General features: G+C 40.4%; 1 protein-coding gene across 4 annotated transcripts in view; it reads right to left on the bottom strand.

Moving 5' to 3' along the window:
- UPF2 (UPF2 regulator of nonsense mediated mRNA decay) overlaps positions 1-24,638 on the bottom strand; it is a 136,516-nt gene that overhangs the window by 74,991 nt on the left and 36,887 nt on the right. For all 4 annotated transcript variants that reach the window (XM_074942626.1, XM_074942625.1, XM_074942627.1 and 1 more), the window contains 5 exons: positions 23,011-23,114; positions 21,860-21,945; positions 7,314-7,422; positions 5,802-5,915; positions 4,474-4,590 (listed from right to left, as the gene is read on the bottom strand). In XM_074942626.1, coding sequence (XP_074798727.1) covers positions 4,474-4,590; positions 5,802-5,915; positions 7,314-7,422; positions 21,860-21,945; positions 23,011-23,114 — 530 coding nt within the window. The remainder of the gene's footprint in view (positions 1-4,473; positions 4,591-5,801; positions 5,916-7,313; positions 7,423-21,859; positions 21,946-23,010; positions 23,115-24,638) is intronic.

Here is a 24,638-nt window from a genome sequence, read left to right as displayed (position 1 = left end):
CAGAACTCAGCAGACCACAATTCTACATATTAGGTACTGCTAAGGCTTTAAACCTGATTAGATTTTCCCTTGGGGTGGCCCCAAATTATTTGCTCTGATAGTAATCCTTTTCACAGTTCACCTTTACTGCTAACATAAGCCTACAATCCAATTTGTATAATACTATTTAAGTAAAAAATTGGATTTTTGTGTTTACTGTAAGGCAGTGCTAGAGCTTGTAGTCTAGAGTAGTCTGTAGTACTAAAGCATCTACTTAATCTGCTATATTTCCAATTCATGAGGTGTTTCAAATGCTTCTCCGCCATCTGCAACTTCCTACAGCAAGGCCCCCCTGTGTACAACAAGGGAAAATTACTCACCCTGCAATTCTGAGCAGATTTTAACCACATTTTCTGAAATGGTGAACATGGGTTGTCCTTGGCAATGCTTACAGTGATACCACATTCAGTACTGATACAGCACGTGTTACCAGTGGGAACAGCTAACAATGGGGAATTTTTGTAGCACAGACAAGGACCAAAGGTGAGCAGTCAAGAACGAACGTTGGGTAGAAGGTGTATTTTATTTATCTTGACTTGTAAACTTGTACTAACTACAAGTGATGCAATACAGCGAGAGAAATGTCTTTAAAAGGATAAAAGACCCATTTTGTTTTCCAAGCACATATACCAGATTGGGGAAATGGACACACTTTACTGCTGCGCGTAAGATACAGAAAAACGATCATATTATGCAAATACATTATTTTTTAAATAATGGATCAGGACTTGAACTTGAAGCACATACAGGTATATAGCAAATACCCACTAACTCCAACTGATAATTATGTTTATCCACTGTGATAATCAGCTCCAGACACTCCAACAGGAGAACAGAAGTTTTAAACCCCAGAAATGAACAGTTGAACCAACCAGTTGAATACTGTATTATTGTACTATAAAAGTGTATCAAGTAAGGTCTTTTATGAAAGTTTGTAATGTTCTGAACTTGATGGTTATTATGAGATATGTATACACACTGTGGTTATGAATCTATGTATTTATGTATACAGAAAACCGTTCGTAACCTGTACTACAATTTCAACTATACCTCACAGCAAGGAGAGGCACCTCCAGGTGTTTACAAAAAACCAGTTCCAAGTAATGATCCTGGTCCAGCCAGGAAGAGACAATGGTGAACCATGAAAGTTAACAGAAAGACATTGGGACATCCCAATTCTCAAAATAACAGAGGATTTCCACACACTGAATAAACATGAGTCACCATGGACTAAGAAAAAAAAAAGGGAAAAAAGCATTTTATAAGCAAGCTTGTCTCTGAGATTTGGCATCCAGAACCTGAGGGACAGTCTTCAAGGCAGAAGGCACTCTGTGAAGGATGGATCCCAACTATGGCTAGAGGGTACGCTGGGAAAAACTGTTCAAAGGCGATGGGTAACTTGTATTAGAAAAGGGATTTTATCGAATATAGACGTGTAAATCTGAAGTTGCTTCTTTATGTTTATTTTCTGTGTAACTTGTATATGATAACTTCCCTTCCTATTTCATCTTTGAATCTGTGTTTTTTCTATTAAATAAACTTTTTGTTTATTTTTACCAAGCAGGTCTGCGGTGTGTTAACTGTGTGCAGTGTGGTTACAAAAGTGAGCTGGTAACTGGGGGGCTGATTTCACACCTTCAGGAGTTATGAACCAGAAGGGAAAAGTCAGAGTGTCTGATAGTTAAGAACTCAGGGAGGATGGACGTGAGGAGACTCGAGCCTGGAAGGACGGTTGGTGTCACTCTGCAAGGAAACTAGGCTGGTGGAAGCCAGGGTGAAACCTTGTGCTTGTGGGCAGGCTACTGATGTCAGGGATCTGAAACAAATCTGCACTGCATAAAGGTACCCAAGGTTATGGGGAAGGCAGTGAAAGAACTCCTTATCTGTTTGGGTGATACCCAAAACATCACATTCTCTCGCACCCCCTTCCTTTCACTTCTGCACCACTACAACAAGGGACACCAAATTCAAAGCTTCAACTGCATGAACTAAAGGCTCAAGAGGCAGCAGCTCTTTGACTCCAGTTCTCTTTGTTGGGCACTCAATGGGGAAAGTCACCAGTGACCCATAATCTCTGGAGACTGAGTGGGTAGGATGGAGAGCCAGGAAAAAGAGAAGGCCCTGCCTTCCTCTGCAAAACAGTAATGGGATAAGAGCTGCAGGAGAAATTAAGAACTATCCCCTTGCACTAAGGAGCTAAAACCCTGGACTGAAAACCCTGAATATTCAGTGCCTTTACAGAAGGCTGCTTTTCATAAGAGTACTAAGCTTCTTTAGAGATGGTAATATGCTTTGTTAGCCTATTCACTGGACAATTTAACAGTCTTTTTGATAAGTTCATGCTGAACAAATAAATCTGTTGTAATTGATAATAGTAGATAAAAGTTACAGCCTGGAAACATGCAGTTATGCTACCTATTGATTTAAACCTTTCATTTGCATTAAAATTACCTAAACTGAAATACATCTACTTCTCCCATAACTCAGATGCATACATCTGAAGGCTAGAAGGGATCATTCTAATGCTTAGTCTAACCTCCTATATAAACAAAGGCAAACTCACAACTCACTCTATTTGCCCGCTATCTGCTTGCCCAGCTCCTGTCTTCAATCTTATTTCCTCCTACTGATTATTTTTGTCACTGAATCTTTTTTTATATCATGTTCAGCTTAGTTATTTGGTCTCTTTAACCAGACGTTAAAATTTTTCTCCAGACCTGAAATCTTGGCATCGTCTTAGAACTCAAAATTATAGACCAAAAACATGGAAGAAAAAAGTCAATCTATCTTCATTTCTAGATCATTGCCAGCGTTTGTCCTCACATCAACACTGCCTCTGGTGACATCTCTTTTCATGCTTTAAGTATATCCATCTCAACAACTGCAATTCCCTCTTTTACAATCTTCACTAATCCTTTTCTCTTAAATTTAAAAGTTCAAATTTTGTTACTCTGTTGAATGAGACCATCACTTCCACAACCTTCTTCTACTCCACTTAACAAGTTGCTCTCCTAGTTAATGAACTCTGAACTAACTTATTCCAAACTACTTCTCAACTACTAGCTATTGTCTCCCCAGGCCACTCCCTCCAATTCCTCCAGTCTCATCCTCAGTCTTCTCCCCATGATTCTATATTGTCACTTCTATCTAAAAGGCAATCCCCTTTTTTTCCCAATAAACTAAATTCTCTCTAAGTCTTTCCTGGAAATCACAAGGATATTTATAAGTAACTGGAGTTCTCCAATAAACAGGATATTCAGAAAGCCACCATCCTTGCAGGTGAAATATGGAAACATACCCAGCACTGAACAGGTTGCAAAAGGTCAAAAAGCCACTGAGGTCTACAATGTAACACTGGGCAGTGCTAAGTGTTTGTGTCAGCACAACATCATAAAAGATACAGACACTAAAATGGAACTGTTGTGTGCCAAAGGAGTCAGACTGATGTAACAGTGTTAAAGTTTAAGAAACTTGTCCATCTCCTCTATGGCTTCAAGAGTAAGCTACACACATATTCCAGTGTCTCTGAAAGAAAAGTCCTGTCCTAAAAACAGCATGTGCTGGGCTGTAAAGACTCTCAATAGTACTTAAACCCTACTTCTAAAAGTCAGTCTCCACTCTGATGCATAGAAATGTATAGGACCCTAAAAGTTTGAAAATAAAAACTCTAAACAGCAATTACATTTTAAGCTATACAAAAACCCAAAATTATCCAAGAAAACATCTGTTTCAACAGCTCAAAGATCAACAGCAGACACACAGGAAAAAAACCAAAATGGAAATGTAGCCTGCATTTCTCACTTTATAGCTGCAATCTCTGCATCCTAGAGCTCTTCAGTCTAGTGACTTTGGTGAGATTCTAACTGCTTCTAAGGGCTTGTCTACTTTACGCACTGGATCAATGGGCAGCGATCGATCCAGCGGGGGGTCTATTTATCATGTCTAGTCTCGACGCAATAAATAGACAGCCAAGCGCTCTCCCGTCGACTCCGCAGTGAAGACACCGCGGTGAGTAAATCTAAGTACGTCGACTTCAACTACGTTATTCACGTAGCTGAAGTTGCGTAACTTAGATCGATCACCCCTCCCCCAGCATAGACCAGACCTAAGAATCCAAGGTCTGAGCAGCTCAGCACTCAGTTCTAAAAGTAGGAGCTCGTGGATGCAATTTCATATGGGAAAACTTTCCTTTTTGCTTTAGATCACAAATTAAGTCTGAAGATTTTTGTGGTGTTTTCTATTATGAACACTATTTACAAACTCTGTTATAGTAGTGGATAAAATCTAATGAAAGTTTGCATTAGTTGATGTTACAGTAGTTATGGCCATTATTGCCAGGTTGTATGACAAACTGCAAAACAAAGAAAAAGACAATGATGACAGTTGAATTCAGTACATGATTTTCTACAATAAAATGGCTATAGTTTATCTTACCAAAAGAACGCTTGTTCTTAAGTGAGACTCTGGTGATCTAAATAGGAATCTTCCACACGTTTCCAGCAGAGTACATGCCATTTCAATATGGTGATGAGAAAAGTCTGACAGAAGCATCTGTGTAAATATACACACAGTCACCACATTTTGAATCTCTATTTCCACTAATAAGAACACTAATAAATATGATTTTATTAACTAGACAGTTATTAATATAACTATTTTTAAAAACTGAAATGCTATTTCATCTCAATTTGAGTGCTAAGATACTGGCAAGGTTCTCATGCCATTTCATTATGAAACTTCCTTTTAATAAGAAAGTAATATTCTAAAGTGGTGGTTTAGGTTCCAAATATAGGATTTGTACATTTTAAAAAATAGGATGTTTACAGAACCTACTATAGAAAGCTCGTAACTTTTAAAAAAATAATAATGCACACTTTTTAAAAATAATTCATACCTGCTTTAAAATTTGCTCTGCTGGATTGGAAAACCAACACTTAATATTGTACAACCACATGAGTACCCAAAAGTGAAATTAACTAATCTAGTTTTATTGTTTAAGCTGAGCAACAGGTAAAAGAACAGAACTTTGCATTGTATAGTACTATCCAGATACTCACCACCTTCTAGAGAAACTGCATAAATGATTAGTTTATCTGACTTTTAAAATTCAGTTTTAATAACTGAAGAGATCTTAAAATTACCACCACCAACACCGGAAGCTAGTTGAAAACGTATTGTACCTACAATGTCCTACTATAAACACCTTATTTTAAACATTTTATTTTATTTTAAAAATCTGAGTTAAAATCAATTGTGAAGCGAAGATAAACAATCAGACTTAACCTTAATACCACATATGCATCTGGGACTAAATATCTGGAGCTCAGTGTTCTGAGTTGATTTACTTCTTCCTCAACAAATGGCACATGCCTACCTACTGAGATGGCATATCAGCCTCTCTTTTACAGTCACTAACAAGTTTCCTTTTTATTGGAGAAGTAATAAAAAACAAAGTAATAACAAAAAGCTCATTTCCAGCTCTCCAAGGAAGTTTGGATGGATGATTAGGGATTGCTTACAACTATCTTCTGAGAAAAACAATTAGCAGCAAGTCATTTTCTCATATCCCAGTAGGGAAGAATATTGTAATAGATTTTTACTATTGGAGATTAAAGTAACAAGAAAATCAAGGTTCCAATACTTTATGCAACATAATAAAAATCTTTAACAATGGAAAAATGGAGGATAGGGATGGGAAGATGATCTTATGCATTACAAACAAGTACTGTACTTTTCTAACTACAGGTCTTACCAACACTAACCTTTAAACAATGCAGGGTGTCATTTTTGGAGAACATCTTAAACTTGGCAAGCTCTCCAATAAATCTCACAGTTTTATTTTTTGTTTCAATATTGATCTGGTCCTTTTTTCTCACCTAAATAAAGAGGGAAATATATATGCATTTAATTTTAATCTCTCAGAAATATGTATCTTTTATGTATTTCTAATATATTTCCTTACATTTTAGCATACTTGTTAAGGCTGAGAGTTCAGAAAGTTGGAAATTTCCAGTCTGATTCCCCCCGACTATGTCTTCACCTGTCTCTGGCTCCCTACCTTCCCCCTCTAATTTGGCTATTCCACTCAAACTTCCCCCGTTCCCCTGATTTGGCTAACCCTACAACTCCCCCACATCATCTCTGCTCTGGCTCTTCAGTGTCTCCATCTCTGAACTTCCTTCCTACCTAGATTATAACATGGTCCCCGAAAATACCGATAGCCTTAGAAACATGGCTAGTGTGACACTCGACATCACCCTGCCCAACATCACTGGAGCACTCTATAGGTGGAGTCTATAGTTAGTGTTCTGAAGGGAGCAGCCAAAATCAGGAGTCCCCAAACCAAACTGGTAGAGTTAACAGGACTGTCTTAACCAAAGTGATGACTGTTTCATTAAAAGAAATTTTAAAAATGTACTGATGGACACTAATCAAAATATTATTTAATAAAATGCAAATAATGAAATTCCCCCTGCACTCAAACCGATACTTTGGCTTTAGCATAAACAATAATTAACTTAAGTTCATTTTAAAAACTATCATACATTTAAATAGTCCACGTATTTGTTCTGTTAACTCATGCCACTAGAGAAAACAGATTTTGAGCGATCCATAATAAAGTTTAGGGGGAAACATTGAAAAAATAGTGGTTGTCCACCATAATTTTATAATCAAATTTAAATAAATATAGTGCAGGAAACAAGACTGAGAAATAACTTGGTGAAGAACTATGTTCTCAGATTTCTAACCTCCTTACATTCCAATATTTTTCTTTCTTGACATTTTTGAAAATGGATGCAGTAAGGACTAATAAAGCACAATATATAGCAGACATCTTTTTGTAAAACAAACTAACTGCTATTAATAAAGGTCAATGTCAATTTTAACTCTGAACTATAAATGCTATTCTATAACATTATTTCTAGTTTTTGCAGCTTCTGCCCTAGCTTTTATGTAATTTCTAAGTCATGCTACCATCTGAACTAAGTTTAATTGTGGTTTAATATTGGAGCTTGAAGAAGACACTATATGAATGTGTATAAATAAATGACATGCAGTCTGTCAAAAAGGTTATTCAATGTACATATCAATCCAACATATAATAACAAAGCAATATGATTAGAAAATAAGACTTCTGAGCTACCTGACTATTCTGCTATGTTTGAGTCAGCATCTTCTTTAGTGAAAATAATATAACTTATAACAAGCATTTTTTTCAAAAGATGGTATATCAGATTTCTTAATCTGTATGCAGTAAAACAAACCAAACATACATGAAATCTGAAATCCCCTTTCAGCATGGAACAAAGATCCTCTGCTACATCAGACATACAGGGATGCAATGTGCCAACCAGCCTTGCATAAAATGGAAGCAAATCCAACCTGTAAACAAAAGTTACACACATGTATAAGATGAGGACAAAGCACAGATCTAATTCAAGTTATATAAAAATGTATTTATGCCCACAGATATACATACAACTACCAATTTGTGTGTGGAAAGGACAGTGCATGACTATGGGCATGTATGTAGAGTTACATTCAGTGTATTGGCTTATACTTTTACTAGTTATATTGCTACTTCCTATTACAATATTTGATTCCCTTTAGATATTCCTGCTTTAAGTGCAAAACTCAGCTCAACCTTAACTATGGAATGCTGAGCAGAGCTTCTATAGTAATATGTACATCTATCCTTCGTGAATTTCTATATGCAAGAGAAATTCAAAAGGAAATTAAGAAGCCTAGCAGTATTCTAAAAGATAGCATTTCCTGCGGGACTGCAGACAACTCCCATAATAGATAACCAGAAATATGCATTAAGAGGCAAACATACCAGTGAGACACAAAATCCTATACTGTTAAGCAAACTAATATCCGAACAGCTGTAACAGTGTTAATAATTAAAAGAAAACTCCAGAGAAGGCAGTCATGCATATACTGTCACCAGCTGTGGGGGAAAAAAACAAACTAAAATAATTGCTCTTTCAGTCTCAGTATATAAGCATTTATTTTACAAATTGTTAAAAACTCTACCTTATTTCCCTGTAAGTTTTCCCTTGACTACATCCCCTCATTACCATTCTGATGTGTTGCTGTCACTATTTTCTCCCCATCTTTTCACTTTTCAGTTGTTTTAGTGTACAGTTTATATTTTGATTAATCTTTCTTTTCTCCTTGTTCTTTCACTTTCAAACACTAAGCTCAAAACCTGATCCGTTTCTAAAAGTTTAACAAGTTCCGGTAAACCCTTTTGAAAAAATGGATGACCTATTCAGTCATATAGTCCCACTTGCAAAAAGGTAAGCTTTGGAAACCAGAGAGCCTGGGAATCACAAAACTATGAAGAGCAACTTCAAAAACCAACAAACAAAAAATCTTCCCCTTATGCCAAACAATTTTAAGATATATTAGGAGCTAAACTCTAGAACAAGTCCAGTGCTATAGAGGAGCAGTAAAGAAGAGAAGGTGCCTTAAAATCATTTACAGACAAGAGAGGTGAGCAGTTGTGAACAGAAAACGGATCTTTTTCAGGATTGCACTTTAAGAAGGCTGGTTCTCCTATACTACTAGAACTGCAGAGAAACACTGCTATTAGTTTAACATCTTAAAATAACATTTTAAAACTTAAGTAGTTTTTTTTGAGTGTTTTTAAAATCAAAACACATGGAAGGCTCAATCTGCAAGGTGCTGACCACTTTGGCTCTGATCCTGCAAAACATTTAAGCACATGCTTATATGTTTTACTAAATTGTGGCCAGAGCACTCAGAACACTGAAGTACTGAGGCCTTAAAGAATACAGTAATTATGTAATGTTAAACTACTTTACATTTATGTAGCATCTCTCCCCCAAAGGAAGTACTTTACAAATTAAACACCCACCGGAATCATGTCACCACTAAAGTTCAACTATTTCTGGATTAGAGGGCAGCAGCCAGACAGAAAACAAGTGTAGATAGCACACATCGCACAACAAGGGGCTGAGGAGAAACACTGTGCCATGTCTCCCAGGAAAACCTTTAAGAGGTATGAAATCTTTAACATCCACATAGAGGAGACAGGAGCTTGTCCATTTAAATTTTCAGCTCAACTGCACAGTACGTTACACAGCACTCTACAGCTCAGAAAGACAGAAAGCCAAGCTGACTCTTAATGATGTACAGAAATCCCAGTGAAAATTAACAAACACTTCAGTTAAGTGTTAAATGGCTTTTATTCTTCCCCTTGCTAAACAATAAAAAGTTTACTAGAACAGGTAGTCAAGGATACTCGGCACAGCTAATTAATACCACATTATCAACATTATCCATTAACTCCATGAGAAGTCTGAAATACTCAGACAAAAAGAAATGCTTTTGCTGGGTTCCGTTTTATTTGAGGGTATTGTTTTTCCTGGATGCTCAATTCCTCTTTCTTAAAAGGAAAAACATGAAGTTTTGTTTAGAGCTAAAGTACTTGAATGTTAAGACCCATTAATTAATTTTATATCCTTAAACCCAACATACTTGGGAAAATTAAGCCTTAGAGCAGGGGTTCTTTCTGAGCCCCCCCGCCAATGCAATAAAAACTCCATGGCCCAGCTGTGCCATAACAGGTGTTTTTTTCTACATATAAAAGCCAGGGCTAGCATTAAGCAGCAGCAAGCAGGTCAATTGCTCAGCGCCCCACACCACAGGGGGCACCGCAAAGCTAAGTTGCTCAGGCTTCAGGTTCAGCCTTGGGTGGTGGGGCTCAGGGTTCTGGGCTGCAGTCCCTTGCTGCAGGACTTGGACTTTCTGCACTGGGACCTAGAGAGTCTAATGTCAGCCATTCTTGGCAGTCCCCCTAAAGCCTGCTCGCAGTCCCCTCAGGGTCCCCAGTTGAGAACCACTGCCTTAGAGCACACTGCTGTTGTTCCATCGGAGAACACAAAAGGTTTCTTTATCGGGGAAAATACTAAGAGCATGCATTTCCAAATAGGTGAAATATAGTAAAGAAAAGCCTGAGGTCAATTACTGTGAAACTGGCAACCAGCAAGATCTGGTCTATTCTTTTTCTCACACACACTGTTACAAGTTTACAGTGTGCAATAGTACCACCTATTGGTACCTATATTTTGTAAATTCATGCTCTAATTCAAATTGTTTTCATTTGATCATTTTCCTCATCTCACATAGTATCTTCCCTTTTTTGAGGAGGGGGAAGTATAATGAACTGGGTCCGCTGTTTCCTCTTTCACTCACTAGGATCTGGCCTCATGGACGAAGCATTCTGTGAAGTCTATCCCCAGCACTTTGAGCAAGGTCAAACAAAACCACTAGTGAGACACACAGTGTTGTTTCATCCCTTGACCTTCTTGGTGCAGGTACTCCAGACTGAATCATACCCTGAGTTTGGATCCCTGTGTTACACTGCCATTAGAACATTAGGCTGGCCTGCATTTATACCCGTTGAGACACATTTCTGGGATATCTTAGTCCCCTGAGGGTTTTTAAAATACTGATCTTACAATGTAAAGACCTAGCTCAATTAAAGCTATACACGTGGCTTCTTCAAATCAGGTGTCTTCAAAATTACAAGGTAAAAAACCGAAGATCTTGGGTACTTGGAAAATAGGATTTTTCCAGAGGGGCATCTTAAGGACATGTAAATTTAGGTACCACACGATAAAAAATAACCACCTCGTACTTCAAATCATAATTCAATTAACTAAAATGTATTCATAGGATCTAAATAGTTCAATGCTCTTACCCATATACTGATCAACAGTCACAAAATATTGACTGGTGATTTCAACTCCTTTCTTACTGCCATCAATCAAGACAGTGGGAATGATCACAACAAATTATGCCACTGACTTTTCATGCTTCTCAACAATGGGTTTTCTTGCCTTAGCGAAAAAGGCTCAATAACCGAAGCAAAGCCCTCAGAGGCATTCATCCGGAAATGTAAAGTCCTCAGGAACAGGGATATGCTAACCTTCAGTTCAACAAAAAACTGACCCTGTTACTGATACTGACAAGCCAAGGAGTTGCAAGAAAGTAAATAAGGTTTTTTTTAGAAGTTAGTTTAAATTTAAATAAAAAATGCAGAGCTTTCACCTTTGAGAAGAAAACTAATATCTCTTGACTTAAAAATAACTAACGCTCAAAATTTCAATACCTTATGGGCAATAGTTTTCACAATCCAAGATGTCATTTTAACCTTAACACATTAAGAAATATTAGACAATGGGAGAACTCAGAACCCATAACAGAAACTTTCATTATCTCTTATTCTAGAATTCAAAGTCTACTAGAATTTAAAACCGAGAAGACCATGCAAGTTTTTCTATTGATGGAGAATACCAACAGGATTGCAATATGCAAATAAACCAAAATTAACTGTTTTATTGGACAGATGTAACAATCCAGTTAGCCAACAATAAATTATCCATAATTGTCTTGAAATCAAGGGTAATAGTGTTTTAACTACTGTACAGCTGCTTTGTAAAAATAAAATTACCCTGGATCAATCTATTAGCATTGCGTTTTAAATGGGTACTTTTTAATTACAAGTATGAAAGCTACTTGAATGCTAGCAAGCACAATCTTGTTTAACTAAGACATTGTGTACTGTTGTGGTCAGCTGAAGAATTTAAATGTGCCCCATTCATAAACAACCACACTGTGCAATGCAGTACTATTCTGACACCAATTTTCATTCAGTTGAAAAATAAAACTGCCTTTTTATTTTTTTGCCAAATAGGGTGTGAAGAGTATCAAAACACTCTATCCTAACAACAGAGTCAGAAAGCCTACAAAGAGCAACACTGAATAATAATGTACTTAAAAAGTTGATTATGGGTGCACGAAACTGTTCACATTAATCAGTAAGTGCATAAATGCAGTGTTTTGCATGCAGTAGCAAAGAGTTCATGGGGGAAGTGGTTCTTTAACAACTAATACCTATTTGAACAGAAAAAAAACAAAAGCCACTTTTAAAATAAAAGAACCACCTTTGTCTAACCTTACTGTTTTGGATATCAATGTAATAATTCAGACTATATGACTTGAAATAAGTACAATTATCTATGAAGACTAAATGTATTTGAAATATACTTTTTATTCTACTTTCTAGAAGGATGCTATTCTTCTGACCTTTTAAATCAAGGACAGACACATAATGCTTTCTGACATTTTGTTTTTCCACTGACATTATGGAGGGATGTTGGAAATTCCTGGAAATGGTAAGTATAGTTTGTAGCAGCAGTACAAAAAGGCAGCTAGCATACTGGGATGCATCAACTTGGTATCCCTCAGAGAAGAGTCTGTTAAGGAACAATTTGTAAGTTTTTAGGGTAGGGAATGTGCTATTTACTTTAGTAAAGCATGTTAATATTTTATTGTATAATTATATATTCTTGGCACTATATGCTGTACATAACACAGCATGTAGAATTCTTACAAAAATACTAGAAGTCTGGTTTAAAACCAAAAAAAAGAGTGAGTTTCTCCTTACCAACTCCAATAGATTATACTGGAAGAAATCTAAATAGGAGAGACTGTCAGCTGGGGCTTCAGCACAATGAGCGGAGGGGCTGCTAGGTATGATCCTCACAGCCCCTCAGACACACGAGGAGCTGCTACCCAAGGGGCTGCAAACAGCATATCTGCCAGCTCTGCTCTTCCTACTGCAGCCCCAGTCAGTGTTCCATCTGTATCTCCATGGCAGATACTCTTACTGTGACTAGACACCTGTGGTTCAGAGCAAGCAGACCAACAAACATACCATCAGTGGTTCTCCAGCTGACTAGCACAACTAGAGTTAGGCATCACAGGAAAAAGGTAAGGGAACAAGGGCAGTGCACAGAATGCAGACTAAGCTAGAAATCTACAGTTGGATCATTGTCCAGTTGAGAACCCACAGAGCAGGAGAGGGACATTTCCAGGAGGAAACATGGGAAGGGCATGTGGCAGAATGGATACTAAGGGAGTCATAATGGGCAAAGGGGGAACTGTACAAGATCTTAGCGAACAAACTATTAGTTCTCTCTCAGTATCGATTGTACTCGTTATCAAATATTAGTAATTGGCAGATTAACGCTGATCTGTCAGATTCACATTTCAAATTCTTCTAGGAATTATTTTAGTAATTGTGTTTGTTCTACGTTAGAACAAAGAATGCACTCTTCAGAATAAATGAAAGATGCTCAGAAAGAGAACTGTGTTTATGAATCAGCCTTTGATAATCTTGAAACCTGCTCAGGGATCATTAAAGAAGGATTCTGGGTGGACTCCTCCTGAAGGTCGAAACAACCGACTGGACTTCTACATAGAGTGCTTCTGCTGACGTGCACTGGCTGAAATTGTGGAAAAGCAGCATCACTTGCCCCATAACGTCAGCCGTGCAGAACACAATGCCATCCACAGCCTCAGAACAGGTCGGAATATGAACAAGAGGCTGCTAGGCAACTCTCCAACACCACTTTCTACAAGCCATTACCCTCTGATCCCACTGAGGGTTACCAAAAGAAAGTACACCATTTGCTCAAGAAATTCCCTGAAAAAGCACAAGAACAAATCCGCACAGACACACCCCTAGAACCCCAACCAGGGGTATTCTATCTCTTACCCAAGATCCATAAACCTGGAAATCCTGGACGCCCCATCATTTCAGGCATTGGCACCCTGAGAGCAGGATTGTGTGGCTATGCAGACTCCCTCCTCAGGCCCTAGGCTACCAGCACTCCCATCTATCTTAGAGACACCACTGACGTCCTGAGGAAACTACAATCCATCGATGATCTTCCTGAAAACACCCTCCTGGCCACTATGGATGTAGAAGCCCTCTACACCAACATTCCACACAAAGATGGACTACAAGCTATCAGGAACAGTACCCCTGATAATGTCACGGCAAACCTGGTGGCTGAACTTTGTGACTTTGTCCTCACCCATAATTATTTCACATTTGGGGACAATGTATACCTTCAAATCAGCGGCACTGCTATGGGTACCCGCACAGCCCCACAGTATGCCAACATTTTTATGGCTGACTTAGAACAACGCTTCCTCAGCTCTCGTCCCCTAATGCCCCTACTCTACTTGTGCTACATTGATGACATCTTCATCATCTGGACCCATGGAAAAGAAGCCCTTGAGGAATTCCACCATGATTTCAACAAGTTCCATCCCACCATCAACCTCAGCCCGGACCAGTCCACACAAGAGATCCACTTCCTGGACACTACAGTGCTAATAAGCGATGTTCACATAAACACCACCCTACCACCCTATACCGGAAACCTACTGACTGATATACTTATCTACACACCTCCAGCTTTCATCCAGACCACACCACACGATCCATTGTCTACAGCCAAGCTCTATGAGATAACCGCATTTGCTCCAACCCCTCAGACAGAGAAACACCTGCAAGATCTCTATCAAGCATTCTTACAACTACAATACCCACCTGCTGAAGTGAAGAAACAGACTGACAGAGCCAGAAGAGTACCCAGAAGTTACGTACTACAGCACAGGCCCAACAAAGAAAATAACAGAACGCCACTAGCCATCACCTTCATCCCCCAACTAAAACCACTCCAACGCATCATGAAGGATCTACAACCTATCCTGAAGGAAGACCCATCACTCTCACAGATCTTGAGAGACAGGCCAGTCCTTGCCTACAGACAGCCCCCCAACCTGAAGCAAATACTCACCAGCAACCACACAACAGAACCACTAACCCAGAAACCTATCCTTGCAACAAAGCCCGTTGCCAACTGTGTCCACATATCTATTCAGGGGACATCATCACAGGGCCTAATCACATCAGCCACGCTATCAGAGGCTCGTTCACCTGCACATCTACCAATGTGATATATGCCATCATGTGCCAGCAATGCCCCTCTGCCATTTACACTGGCCAAACTGGACAGTCTCTACGTAAAAGAATAAATGGACACAAATCAGACGTCAAGAATTATAACATTCAAAAACCAGTTGGAGAACACTTCAGTCTCTTTGGTCACTCGATTACAGACCTAAAAGTTGCAACTCTTCAAAAAACTTCAAAAACAGACTCCAACGACAGACTGCTGAATTGGAATTAATTTGCAAACTGGATACAATTAACTTTGGCTTGAATAGAGACTGGGAGTGGATGGGTCATTACACAAAATAAAACTATTTCCCCTTGTTTATCTCCCCCGCCTCCCCCACACTGTTCCTCAGACGTTCTTGTCAACTGCTGGAAATGGCCCATCTTGATTATCACGACAAAAGGTGTGTCGTCCCCAACCTCGCTCTCCTGCTGGTAATAGCTCACCTTAAAGTGATCACTCTGGTTACAGTGTGTATGGTAACACCCATTGTTTCATGTTCTCTATGTATATAAATCTCCCCACTGTATTTTCCACTGAACGCATCCGATGAAGTGAGCTGTAGCTCATGAAAGCTTATGCTCAAATAAATTTGTTAGGTTCTAAGGTGCCACAAGTACTCCTTTTCTTTTTGCGAATACAGACTAACACGGCTGCTACTCTGAAACCTGCTCAAAACTTGGATTCACATTAAACAAATAAATGCAGAATCCAGAAAGGCATTTGGACTTCAGCCCCATTGTAATCAGCACAAGTTTTTCTGCAGTGATAAAAGTATTATACCATTTCCATTTTTCAAATGAGGTTCTGGAAACATACAGTAACACTTGTTCCATTTCCCACGCTTGCATCCCTCCAACATGCTGTAGAGATAAGACTGCTCAAATTAATCGTTAGCTGTAGCTGTTGAAAGCTGTTTATTTTGTTCTTTTTCAATGAGCCACTAAAGAGTACAGGATAATAACGACCTAAAATCCATGTAAAAAAGAGACTTATCTTGTTAGGCATAATGATAATTTATTAAATATTACATCTTGTAAATTCAGTATAATTTGGCAGGTATTACAGTGAAGGCAAAGAGGAAAAGGAAAACTGATTTAAGCACAGTATAATGTGGTGTTATAAAAAAAGGACAGGCCTTTTAGGCTTGGTCTACCCTAGAGAGAACTGAAATGCACCTTGCAGCCACAGGTCAACATGTTCAATCAATTTGTTGCCTTTCCGATAATCTATTTAAGTTACTCTGATAACTTGCAAGGACAAAGAGTCAGCTGATTGCTGGTGAGGACACATCCCACTAACACAAATAGTGCAATGAGCTCTAACAACTGTCATCTTTTGACAGCTCCACCACTAAAGAATTATATGAGCACATCTTTCTAATCTCAGATGCAAGCAGACATTCAGGTTAACACCAGGATAATCAGTATGCAAAAGCATGGTGTCATAAATATAAAGGGAAGGGTAAACCCCTTTAAAATCCCTCCTGGCCAGAGGAAATCTCCTCTCACCTCTAAAGGGTTAAGAAGCTAAAGGTAACCTCGCTGGCACCTGACCAAAATGACCAATGAGGAGACAAGATACTTTCAAAAGCTGGGAGGAGGGAGAGAAACAAAGTGTATGTGTGTCTGTCTACATTTTGTCTTTGCCGGAGATAGACCAGGAATGAAGCCTTAGAACTTTTAGTAAGTAATCTAGCTAGGTACGTGTTAGATTATGATTTCTTTAAATGGCTGAGAAAAGAATTGTGCTGAATAGAATAACTATTTCTGTCTGTGTATCTTTTTTGTAACTTAAGGTTTTGCCTAGAGGGGTTCTCTATGTTTTGAATCTAATTACCCTGTAAGGTATCTACCATCCTGATTTTACAGGGGGGATTTCTTATTTCTAATTACTTCTATTTTTATTAAAAGTCTTCTTGTAAGAAAACTGAATGCTTTTTCATTGTTCTCAGATCCAAGGGTTTGGGTCTGTGGTCACCTATGCAAATTGGTGAGGCTTTTTATCCAACATTTCCCAGGAAAGGGGGGGTGCAAGTGTTGGGAGGATTGTTCATTGTTCTTAGGATCCAAGGGTCTGGGTCTGTAGTCACCTAGGCAAATTGGTGAGGCTTTTTACCAGACCTTGTCTAGAAAGTGGGGTGCAAGGTTTTGGGAAGTATTTTGGGGGGAAAGACGTATCCAAACAGCTCTTCCCCAGTAACCAGTATTTGTTTGGTGGTGGTAGCGGCCAATCCAAGGACAAAGGGTGGAATATTTTGTACCTTGGGGAAGTTTTGACCTAAGCTGGTAAAGATAAGCTTAGGAGGTTTTTCATGCAGGTCCCCACATCTGTACCCTAGCGTTCAGAGTGGGGGAGGAACCTTGACACATGGCCATTACACAAGAACACAAGAATAGAAGGTCCTTCGAATAGTACATACTAACAGGATGCAAAGATGGGCTGAAAGATAGCTATTGCACCATGTACAGTAAAAGCTTTGTTATCTGGCATGTTGGGAGAAAGGGGGTAAGTCAAAAATTCCGGTTAACTAAGAGGGAGGGAGTTTGGGTGTGGGAGAGCGCTCAGGGCTGGGGCACTGGAGGAAGTATGGGGCATGGACTCTGGGAGGGAGTTTGGGTGCAGGAGGGGGCTTGGAGCAGGGGGTTGGGGCGCAGGAGGGGATCCGGGTGGCGGTCACCTCGGGCGGCTCCACGCAAGCGGCAACATGTCCCTGCTGCTCCTAAAGTGGCTAGGCAGCTCTGCACGCCGTCTCCACCTACAGGCACCGCCCCCACAGCTCCCACTGGCCATGGTTCCCCACCAATGGGAGCTGTGGGCCAGGGCTTGGGGCGAGGTGGGGGCAGTGCAGAGCCACGCGAGGTGAGCGCCGCCTGGATCTGGCGCCCTCTCCCCCAACCACCAGCTCCATGCCCCCTCCCGCACCGCAACTCTCTCCAGCGCCCCAGCCCTGCATCACCTATTGTACTCCAAACCCCTCATGGCCATTCCTCTGCCTAGGAGCAGCAGTGACATGTTGCTGCTTCCAGAGCCAGGTAGGGAGCCTGCCGGCCCCATGCCAACTGGACTATAAACTGGATTTTCAATGAAGATCTGAAATGCCGGTTTATAGAACTCTCTGGTTGTTAAAGTGCCGGATAACACAGCTTTTACTGTATACAGCTTTTTAAATGGAAAAAATGGTTTATTCATAGCACTTAATACAATCCTGATTGGACTAGGACCATAAACAAGACATTTTTTAAGAGACTGTTCTCTTGCACAAAGTACTTCCCGTTATGGTCAGGGTCACATGAGGAGAGGCAGATCGAAGTAACATGAAAATTACAAGGGAGGGACTCTAGGAAGGTACAGAGAGATGACACAAGAAATCTGAAAATCCAAGGCTGCAACATTAACAGCTGCCTGTCAAAAGATGAGATGTTGGCGGCAATGCACACACTAGAAATGTAAGATTTTTTCTTCATGGCAAGCACATAAGGTGCACCTATCTAGATGAGCTTTGGCAGAGAGTAAGGCTAGATACATTACACAGGTCAACTTGTTTGGTTTAATATAATTTTCTCTATATATATTCTTAAAAAATGATTTTTTTAAAAACATGCCATTTGAGTCTTAGGCTGTTTGTAGGTAAAGTCTCTGACCTCTTAAAACAGGCAGTCAGGGAGAAAACGTTGGAGCTCTTAATTGATAGAATTCCCATCAAAGTGCCACTCAGATAACAGATGTGGTCAGTAAAGGCATGGGAAAAGCTGGCTGACCATATGGAGAGGCAGAAAGAGGGTACAAAAGGTTTCAGTACAACAAAACTCCCATGACAGCTCAATGGGATAAAGCTATTATCTTGAGATTATTCATAACATATAGCAAGATCTCACATAGAAACTAATTACTATACATCACCACTGTTTCTTACTGCAATGCTTCCCAGGGGCAAAAGTGGATGGAAATCTGGGAGGCAGTGACCATGAGTTGGTTGAGTTCAGGATCCTGACACAGGGAAGAAAGGTAAGCAGCAGGATACGGACCCTGGACTTCAGGAATGCAGACTTCGACTCCCTCAGGGAGCAGATGGGTAGGATCCCCTGGGGGACTAACATGAAGGGGAAAGGAGTCCAGGAGAGCTGGCTGTATTTCAAGGAATCCCTGTTGAGGTTACAGGGACAAACCATACCGATGAGTCGAAAGAATAGTAAATATGGCAGGCGACCAGCTTGGCTTAACGGTGAAATCCTAGCGGATCTTAAACATAAAAAAGAAGCTCACAAGAAGTGGAAGGTTGGACATATGACCAGGGAAGAGTATAAAAATATTGCTCGGGCATGTAGGAATGAAATCAGGAGGGCCAAATCGCACCTGGAGCTGCAGCTAGCAAGAGATGTCAAGAGTAACAAGAAGGGTTTCTTCAGGTATGTTGGCAACAAGAAGAAAGCCAAGGAAAGTGTGGGCCACATACTGAATGAGGGAGGCAACCTAGTGACAGAGGATGTGGAAAAAGCTAATGTGCTCAATGCTTTTTTTGCCTCTGTCTTCACTAACAAGGACAGCTCCCAGACTGCTGCGCTGGGCATCACAACATGGGGAGTAGATGGCCAGCCCTCTGTGGAGAAATAGGTGGTTAGGGACTATTTAGAAAAGCTGGACGTGCACAAGTCCATGGGGCCGGACGAGTTGCATCCAAGAGTGCTAAAGGAATTGGCGGCTGTGATTGCAGAGCCATTGGCCATTATCTTTGAAAATTCGTGGCGAACGGGGGAAGTCCCAATCTTTAAAAAAGGGAAGAAGGAGGATCCTGGGAACTACAGGCCAGGCAGCCTCACCTCAGTCCCTGGAAAAATCATGGAGCAGGTCCTCAAGGAATCAATCCTGAAGCACTTACACGAGAGGAAAGTGATCAGGAACAGTCAGCATGGATTCACCAAGGGAAGGTCATGCCTGACTAATCTAATCGCCTTCTATGATGAGATTACTGGTTCTGTGGATGAAGGGAAAGCAGTGGATGTATTGTTTCTTGACTTTAGCAAAGCTTTTGACACGGTCTCCCACAGTATTCTTGTCAGCAAGTTAAAGAAGTATGGGCTGGATGAATGCACTATAAGGTGGGTAGAAAGTTGGCTAGATTGTCGGGCTCAACGGGTAGTGATCGATGGCTCCATGTCTAGTTGGCAGCCGGTGTCAAGTGGAGTGCCCCAGGGGTCGGTCCTGGGCCCGGTTTTGTTCAATATCTTCATAAATGATCTGGAGGATGGTGTGGATTGCACTCTCAGCAAATTTGCGGATGATACTAAACTGGAAGAAGTGGTAGATACGCTGGAGGGCAGGGATAGGATACAGAGGGACCTAGACAAATTGGAGGATTGGGCCAAAAGAAATCTGATGAGGTTCAATAAGGATAAGTGCAGGGTCCTGCACTTAGGACGGAAGAACCCAATGCACCGCTACAGACTAGGGACCGAATGGCTAAGCAGCAGTTCTGCGGAAAAGGACCTGGGGTGACAGTGGACAAGAAGCTGGATATGAGGCAGCAGTGTGCCCTTGTTGCCAAGAAGGCCAATGGCATTTTGGGATGTATAAGTAGCGGCATAGCCAGCAGATCGAGGGACGTGATCGTTCCCCTCTATTCGACATTGGTGAGGCCTCATCTGGAGTACTGTGTCCAGTTTTGGGCCCCACACTACAAGAAGGATGTGGATAAATTGGAGAGAGTCCAGCGAAGGGCAACAAAAATGATTAGGGGTCTGGAATACATGACTTATGAGGAGAGGCTGAGGGAACTGGGATTGTTTAGTTTGCGGAAGAGAAGAATGAGGGGGGATTTGATAGCTGCTTTCAACTACCTGAGAGGTGGTTCCAGAGAGGATGGTTCTAGACTATTCTCAGTGGTAGAAGAGGACAGGACAAGGAGTAATGGTCTCAAGTTGCAGTGGGGGAGGTTTAGGTTGGATATTAGGAAAAACTTTTTCACTAGGAGGGTGGTAAAATCACTGGAATGCGTTACCTAGGGAGGTGGTAGAATCTCCTTCCTTAGAAGTTTTTAAGGTCAGGCTTGACAAAGCCCTGGCTGGGATGATTTGATTGGGGATTGGTCCTGCTTTGAGCAGGGGGTTGGACTAGATGACCTCTTGAGGTCCCTTCCAACCCTGATATTCTATGATTCTATTACAATCCATATAACAAGATTCGAGGATTATCATTCTGCATCACTCTGACGCCAAGAATGAATGCCTTTTGAATCAGTGTGTAGCAATGGAAACAGCTGGAAGCATGCCTGAGAACTCCTTTTTATTAGAATATCACCAAGTTCAATCACCACTGGGATTTGCAGTCTGTTACTGTCCAGTTTTTAAGTTCTTGACATTTTGACTCTATAAATTAGATATGTGTGGTATACAGCAAAGCAGCTATGCCTTACATACTCCAAGAGTCCTAGACCAGAGAGGTTGAGTTACCTCTGATATCACTATGAAAGGTAACTCAACCAATCACCACCCATACCCTACAGCTGAACTGCATACAACAATTTCATTGGTTGTATGAGGGACAGTGCATAGATAATGGACTACGTGGCCCAAATGCCATATCTGTGCGACAGGATGGACTTTCAGCTACTAGTATTGAAGTTCTCCTGAGTGACACGTGTACTTCTTTTTCCTGGAAAAGCTTTATTTTTTATATCATTGTTTAAACAAAACATAAGCCACCAAAAGATTATAACCATAATTATCACCAGAAAATACTCGTTGCAAAAGTATCCATACTGAAAATTTTTCCAGTACCAACAACCTTAGTTTGATTGCTGATTTTAAGTTTATCCTTAATCCATAAACAAATACCACCAGAGAAGTGTGCATCACGGGTAAATGTAGTAGATACATGAGACTTCGTAGTTGCACTGTACATTCTTGTCTGTTTAAATCACTAAAGCAAAGTTAAATGAAGTGTTACTCTACATTCTTTTTTTCTTTTCCTACCTTTGTCTAGGAACTATGAAGAGAGCTCGTACTAACTTTCTTCTATTGGCTTTTGTGTTCATACTCATGCAAAAATCCATTGCTGCCTATAAGAGAAAAGTCAATGTTTCCACCTTTAAACTTGAATTTCTACACATAAAGCAGTAAAACGTATGTATTAAAAGTGTCTGTTAGTTAAATCAAGCTTTTGCTACACGCAATTACTTAAAAAAAAAAATCTTCATTTTCTAGCTAGAATTTACACATTCAGAAAACATGAATGTTAAAATCTATACTAGAGATTGGACTGAACCTTTGGACCACTAGATGGAAAATGGAAACTTTGGGCTGATGGGGAGGGAGAGAAAGAATGAGTCAACTGTCCGGGAAACAGTTGCAAGGTTCACTAGCTATGGAGAGAGGCTGGGGAGTTTGCCTTTTCTGTAGGACCAGCAGCCACATACGGCAATTGTGCAGGTACAATAGCTGTTACTGATTAACTCCATATGTGGATGATATGATTCCAGAATAAGAATGCATTATTCTGAATTAACTTAATCCACTTCCTATGAGGATTAAGCCATTTTGGGATAAAGCACTCTTATTCCTGAATAAGAGCATCCACACATGAAATTAATCAGGACTAGCTGTTGCACTTGAAACTCACATTCTACCTTGATTTGAATTAACATTTGTGTGTAGACAGGCCTTAAGTACCATGATCCCCTTACCCAGATTAAGGTCTGATTCTGGATTCTAACTCTCTGGGTAGGCAAGCCCTTACCCAACTGCTGCCTGTACGAGGGAGAGAGGAGAAAGTACTCTCTCAAGATCAGGAAGAGACTCTACACCTGCTAGACTCCAAAGCATGAAGGTATTTCAAAACCAAGCAGCAGAGGTAGTTGATTTGGCCTATACAGGACCTTATGCTCTGATATGGCTACATAAAATATGAAAGAAATAGCCAAGTCAGCTGCCTGGAAAATTCTGAAAATTCTTGTGTAAAAACATTAAAAACCTCTCCTTGATGCTTATACAGCCTATAATGTTGCTTACAGTTTCTCTTGCTATTACACTGGTACCAAACACCTGAAGTATACTTTTGATCAAATTAACATGCAAGGCTTAGTATTGTGGGTTTATGGGAGGATAATATAATAATGTGACTTTACCTTGTCTATGAGGTCTCTGTTGACACAGTTTGGGAGTTGCTGAAGGAAAGCATCTACTATCAGTTTTAAGTGAGACCCAGTATTGGCTTCTTCATCCTCTTGTTCTAGTAGAAAGCAAACAGCCAGCACATTTTATGGTGCACAACAAACAACCATTGTATTTAATTACCTAAATGTGATACAGGGATCTGTTCAATGCTTACAATACTCACCTATAGATACCTGTGAGGGAGGGGGAAGAGACAAGGAAGTTAACTATTAACTAATCTAAAGGGCTATTGGCTGGATACCTTCCTATTCATGGACTATGAATAAATAAGTATTTTCTACCTGCTAAATTACACTCAGTGGGTGCATCAGCAACTACATATTCTTACCAAGACATGAAAGCTTCTTTCAACCATATGATATGGGCCACAAGAAGATCTGAATGAGGAGAGGTGGGCAATGAAAGAACAGTTACTTACCTTATAGTAACTGTGGTTCTTCAGGGTGTGTTGTCCACATGGATTTCACTTCTGGTGTGCATGTGCCTCATGCACACGAGATCAGATACTTTTGGCCAGCAGCATCCATTGGGGCTGCACCTGCACCCTGAATGCCTTAGCACCTCCCCACATAAGGGCATAAAAGGTGGAGTGGGCCCACCTGATCCCTCAGCTCCTTTGGAAATACAGAATCCAGATGGTATAGGACTCCATAATAGAGGGGAAGGAGGGCAGGTCATGGAATCCGTGTGAACAAGACATCTTAAAGAACCACAGTTACTGTAAGGCAAGTAACTGTCCTTTCTTCTGCTAATCCCAACATAGATGCCTTGCAAATTTCAGAAATTGGGATGCTTCTCAAAGAAGCCACAGCAGATGGACTGGTGTCTCACCTATATGGATGGATCTAATCTAGCTATCTGATAGTATGGATTTAATAAAATTCGATACGTGCCTAGACAATCTTTGAGTAAATACTGCTTGACATTTAACCCTATCTACAATGCTACTAACAGCCTAGAAGAGCTCCTATCTGCAATATTACAAACAGCCTGTGAGCGCTCCTGAAGAGCCTTGTTTGATGTAAGTAGTATGAGATAGCCCTGTACACATCAAGGGTGTTGGCTTTCCTTTGGTTTGACTGGGACCTGGGGAAAAAACTGGAAAGTGAATCACCAGATTTAAATGAATATCAGACAATTCTGGTAAAATGTAGGGTGCAGCCTAAGAGTCTTTTAGGGACACTATGCAAGGTAGACTAGCCCTGTGGGCCTGAATCTCCCACATGGGTATGAAAGTTGCACAGTGCACAGAAAAGTGGACACTGCAGGTGTTCCATCTCATGGCCATGGGTGGAAAGAAGGAACTGAGAGATGATTGGGTCCACTCTGCCCTTTATGCCGTCAGGTGAGGGAAGTATGAGCGCATCCAAAGCACAGGTGCAGCCCCAATGACACTATAGACCAAAAGAATCTGCTCTCAGGTACATGTGCACCAGAAGTGGAATCCATGTGGACAATCACTCAAAGATGAACCAATGACTCAAACAGGGTAGAGGGTCTGGTGGAAACAATGGCATTCAGTGAGAAAGTCCCATGAGCTCCATAGACTGGCAAGACAGACTACAAACGAATGTGTGGA

Source organism: Natator depressus, chromosome 1 (genome assembly GCF_965152275.1).
Source record: "Natator depressus isolate rNatDep1 chromosome 1, rNatDep2.hap1, whole genome shotgun sequence".
In the NCBI taxonomy this organism is placed as follows: domain Eukaryota; kingdom Metazoa; phylum Chordata; order Testudines; family Cheloniidae; genus Natator; species Natator depressus.
This window is presented reverse-complemented; position numbering and strand designations above follow the sequence as displayed.